Raw genomic sequence first — 4,801 nt, 5'->3', positions numbered from 1 at the left:
ACAAATTGACCAAGTTAATTCAATGTTATGTTGACTACTTACTTTTTAGAACAGTAAATATATTTTTGGATCCTTATTCTAGGGATTCACATTGAAATGAGAGAAAGAAGCACGAATTTCTTGAGAACGGCTGAATGGATTTTCATTAAAGATAAACCAAATTATTAGAAATAACATAAACTACATCTTCAATTCTCTTGACATTTTCGATTCCTTCAAAAGACGTGTCCTAATTCCCACCCCTTCGTGTCATTTTTTCTTAGAAGGAGAGTAGAGTCACCTTCCCCCTCCCCTCCCTGATGTATATCCTCTATCATAATGAATATTTCATTATTGAATGCAGAACTGTACTTCTGATAACATTGTTTACCTAAAAGTATGAGTAATCAGTGAAGTGTCATCAATTTGTTTTTAAATATTTTGGTAAGTTTTGTAATGCACAAAGTAATAATTTTGGTAAGATTTAGAAATATTTTATAATTTAATTAGAATTTTTCTCCATTTAAGCCTGCTCTCATCACTATTAAATTAAGTAGGATATGGTTAAAATAAGCTGATAATTTTTTATAATCCCCCAAATAATGGCACCCACTAATATTTTAGCCTTAATAAATAATTAATCTAATAATGGAAGCATGGTGAAGGTGTATGAACCACAACAATATTATTTTGAGGAGAAAGTGTGATAGATATTGTCTTGAAACTATCTTATTTACCTCCTGTTCCCAATGTTAGGTGCCTAATAACGGTGTTAAAACAAAGTAGATTAATGGATCGTTTAAACTAGGAATTAAAGTTCTGTAATTGTTTTCAGTCGAAATATCATTGTGCCAATCTTGAACTGGTTTTATTAATATCCCAAAAGGAGTACTTTCTTTGAATTGTGTAATTAACTGTCTATCACTTTAAGACTCTATTTTTCTTTTTCAGCCTTCTTAGAAGCACTTTGAATTTTTTATTTCTCTATTTGTTAAAAATATTATACTGCTTACTAATGATTTTGAATATGATGAAGGATTTTGTAAACTACTAGAAAATTCTAAATAGTAATTTTTAGATTAGTAGCAGAATCAACTTTAAAATAGATAAGATTTATTTTCGTATATCTATTGTGATTATATGGTTATATCAAGTTACAGATATTATGACGTCAACATCTTTGTTTATATCAATTTTTGCAGTATCAAGCGTTTCGATACAGCAACGAAAAAATTACTATTTGCAACTTTATGACTGTGGCAACTACGCATGTATCTCTGCTTTTGTTCTTCATGCTCCTTTTGTTCTATATGGAAAATATGTTTTGATATATTATTACAAAAGATACTTACTAGAGTGGAAGATATTATTTTTAAAGTTAATCTCTTTAAAATAAGTTTAGAAATCATATGTCACCATGAAATTGTTCTCCATTATAATGTACAGGATTGTATTTCAGAGCAATCCCAGAGCCATAAAGAACATAGTGGAGTTCAAGAAACTAATTCCAATTTATTAACCTACGAAATACTTCATACCACTAATTGTGGTGCCAAAATTTAAGTTAATTTATCATTATTTAATAAATTATACAGTAAGAGTTTGAATCAGCCTTTTCAAAGAATTAATCAATTGATTTCTGTTTGATGAAAGTAATGGCCAAGGTCTGCCACACAAGACAAAAGGAGAATTAAGAAAGAGACCAATTGATAAATTGATTTTCAGAATATTCTTCAGAGATTTCTTACGAATATTTTTGTTAGTATTATTATTTCTAAAGTATATCTTCATCCAAATTTTATCCCACAACACTACTATCTTTTTCACCTTAATTTCACACTCATTACTGTTTCTGCCCATCCCTGAGATAGGTGAATATAATAATTATGCTCCAAGTATCATGATATGTAGTTTGGTTACTCTGAATCAACTTCATCCAAAAGTTCATTAGAAAAAAGTAATATTACATAATTGCTGAATTTGAACTCAAATTGAGTCTGTTTTTTAATATCACAATTGCACACTCATGTTTAGTTAAAATATATAAATGTTTATGCTATTGTTGATATACTTTAATAGATTACTTTGTCTAGCCTTTTCATGGTTCTGTAAATATCAGTTTTGAGAAAATCCTATTGTTCTTTAAATTAAAAAATAAAAGAACTATTAGCACGTTTAGGTTTCTGTCTTACTTAATTATTTGTATTGTATTTATTATTAAATTATTTACAAATAATAATTATTTATAGTGTTATTTATTTGTAGATAAACAAAAATTGCAATGGATTGGTTTTTTGGAAAAGAACCTACCCTAAAAGGTAAGTTTTAGTTAATTTTTTTAAATAATTTCTTTTAACAATTAATTTTCCAGTACTAATTAAATAATTATTTAATATTTGTTTTTGTTTTGTTAAAAGAACAACAGAGAAATAACGATAAGCTGTTGAGGACTACTGATAGAGAAGTTGAAAGGGACAGAAGACAACTGGAAAGGGAAGAAAAGCAATTGGTGAGGCAAAAGAACTGTAATCATATGATACAGACTTTGTTTTTTCCTCTTAACATTTTTAATATCATATTTGAACTTCTAATTATTTTTAGCACATCAGAAATGAATTGTCATATTAGCTAAATATAGGTTGAGATTTTTTTTATATAATCGTCTGTGGTAAATGAGGATTTGAAATTGATCTAGGTAAATTTGAGTTCAACCAAACTCGGAGCTTTTCAATAGTTTGATAATTGAAAATATTTCACTTATTACCAATCAGTTTTGGGAGAGAAAATAACTCAAAAGAGAACTAGAAATGGTACAATTAAGTAAAATGGTATATTTAAAGTGAGAGTTAAGAAGATAAACTAATGTTAAACGAAATAAAAACAATAGAATAAGTTTTATATAAAATTAAAAATTGAAAACATTAACCTAATTAGGTAAGTTTTAGAAGAAAAAATAAGATATGTTATAATTTCAAAGCTTTGTCATGATATTATATTACTTATCAAATTTAAATATGTTTCTTTCTTTTTGAAGTATGTATAATATTATGTAAATTTAAAAATTTATTTCTTAATAGTAGTTTAATATTTATTCACACACATTATTATTACAAATTGCGGTTGACCTATATTTAAGCAAATATAGTGATTCTATATTGCATATTTTTATTATTTTATTGCCTTAAAAGGAATATAATTGATTAAAGAATGTTTTAGTTATTTCAAAAATCTTTGATCATCAGCTTAAATTAATAACTTGGCCACAGATATTGATAAAATTCAATTAACTATATATTGAAATAAAAGTAGACCTAACTCGGGGGAATGCCAGAATGGTTAATTAATCAATTTTGAAAAACGAATACTTCTCAATGACAGATGATAACATCAAATTAATTGAAAGAAATTCTTTCCTACCTGACCGCCCCTGAAATACCATAATTAGACCAGGGCTAATCTTACCTTTTAAACATTTTCAAATAGCGAGTAGAGCAGTTTGAAAAAAAAAATTTATTAATTAAATCAAGCAACACTGTAAAAATAGTTAAAACTAGCATTTATTATAATTTTTTTAATTAGTTGAAAACCATCAACATGATCAGTGTAATGTTTAAGTTGAAATACCCAAAAGTTCATGCAGTGTCAGCAATACCACTGGAATTAAAAGGTCCTATTCTGTTTTTCTTTGTATATAGGCTTATGTGCAGTTGAAATAGAAATGCCATATTTAAACGATAATTTTGATTTGGTATCAATGCAGTGGATTTTCCGGTGTTGGGCGGAATTACTCAATTTAAGTGTAAAATCATGGATGCATAATAGCATCAATAACTGCCCGGTCTGTAGCTACATAGAAAATGAAGATATTTTTCACTTCTTAGGTAACTATCACAGGTATAATAAAATTTATTATAATAAACAATGAAAACTTTCATTCATTCATTCATAAGAGGTCCTATTTCGTCACCTATTACCAAAATTGTATCTATATAATTATTGTCCGAATCTATATTCCTGTAGCAATTAATGCTATAATTTATGATTTATATATATTAATTATGATCGTAATTATGTTTTAGATTCTTGAAATTAAAAAGAATGTCAAAGAAGGTAACCAGCAGGCTTGCAAAGTATTAGCTAAACAGCTGGTCCAACTGAGAAAACAGAAGAATAGAACGTTTGATATTAAATCCAAAGTATGTGATTAATATTGTGAGTCTTTGATATTTTATGTTTATTCCAATTTGAGCTATTCATTATTTTAATTATTAAAACAATTTAAAATTTTTAGTTGTAATAATAAAATTTATACTATAAAAAGACGATTGCCTGTATGTCAATTAGGAGATGATTTACTCCCAACCATGACCACACCCTTTCAAAATTATTTTTTAAAAAATAAGAAGTACAAATTTTTTATTGAAGAAATTAGTTCTGTAATAGCCAATGCCAGATATTTCAAATTCTCTAATATAACTTTAGTTTTTAATTTATATTTTAGAAAATTATTATAATTGCATTTTGATATGTATTCTAATCAAATATTATGTATATTTGAAGAAATTCAAATATCAGAATAAATACGAAACATTGAACCTATGCTACCTAGTGAGAGATTTCAGACATAAGAGGTTCTAGGAAAAAACTTGAAAAATAATAGGCCCTTATTTCAAGGGATCAGTATTTGGAAATTATAGAATGTAGTTAGACTGGACACATCAAAACATATAAAAAAATGAGTGTAATGTAAAACTGTAAAGGTTAAGAAATTTTATATTTATTATTTCTAATATCATATATCTATTATTCAAGAAACATAAAG

At 26.6% G+C, this 4,801-nt stretch overlaps 1 protein-coding gene across 1 annotated transcript; it reads left to right on the top strand.

Moving 5' to 3' along the window:
* Window positions 1-291: 291 nt before the first annotated feature.
* On the top strand, window positions 292-4,175 carry LOC106692283 (charged multivesicular body protein 2b; the record flags this gene model as incomplete). Its single annotated transcript, XM_067046689.1, is given in 4 exon segments — window positions 292-423; window positions 2,245-2,297; window positions 2,397-2,488; window positions 4,059-4,175. Coding segments are annotated over 3 exon segments (246 nt in total), but the record flags the coding sequence as incomplete, so codon positions are not given.
* Window positions 4,176-4,801: the final 626 nt, after the last annotated feature.

This window comes from Halyomorpha halys, unplaced genomic scaffold (genome assembly GCF_000696795.3).
Source record: "Halyomorpha halys isolate HHAL.00 unplaced genomic scaffold, Hhal_1.1 Scaffold11287.1, whole genome shotgun sequence".
NCBI classification, from domain to species: Eukaryota; Metazoa; Arthropoda; class Insecta; order Hemiptera; family Pentatomidae; genus Halyomorpha; species Halyomorpha halys.
This window is presented reverse-complemented; position numbering and strand designations above follow the sequence as displayed.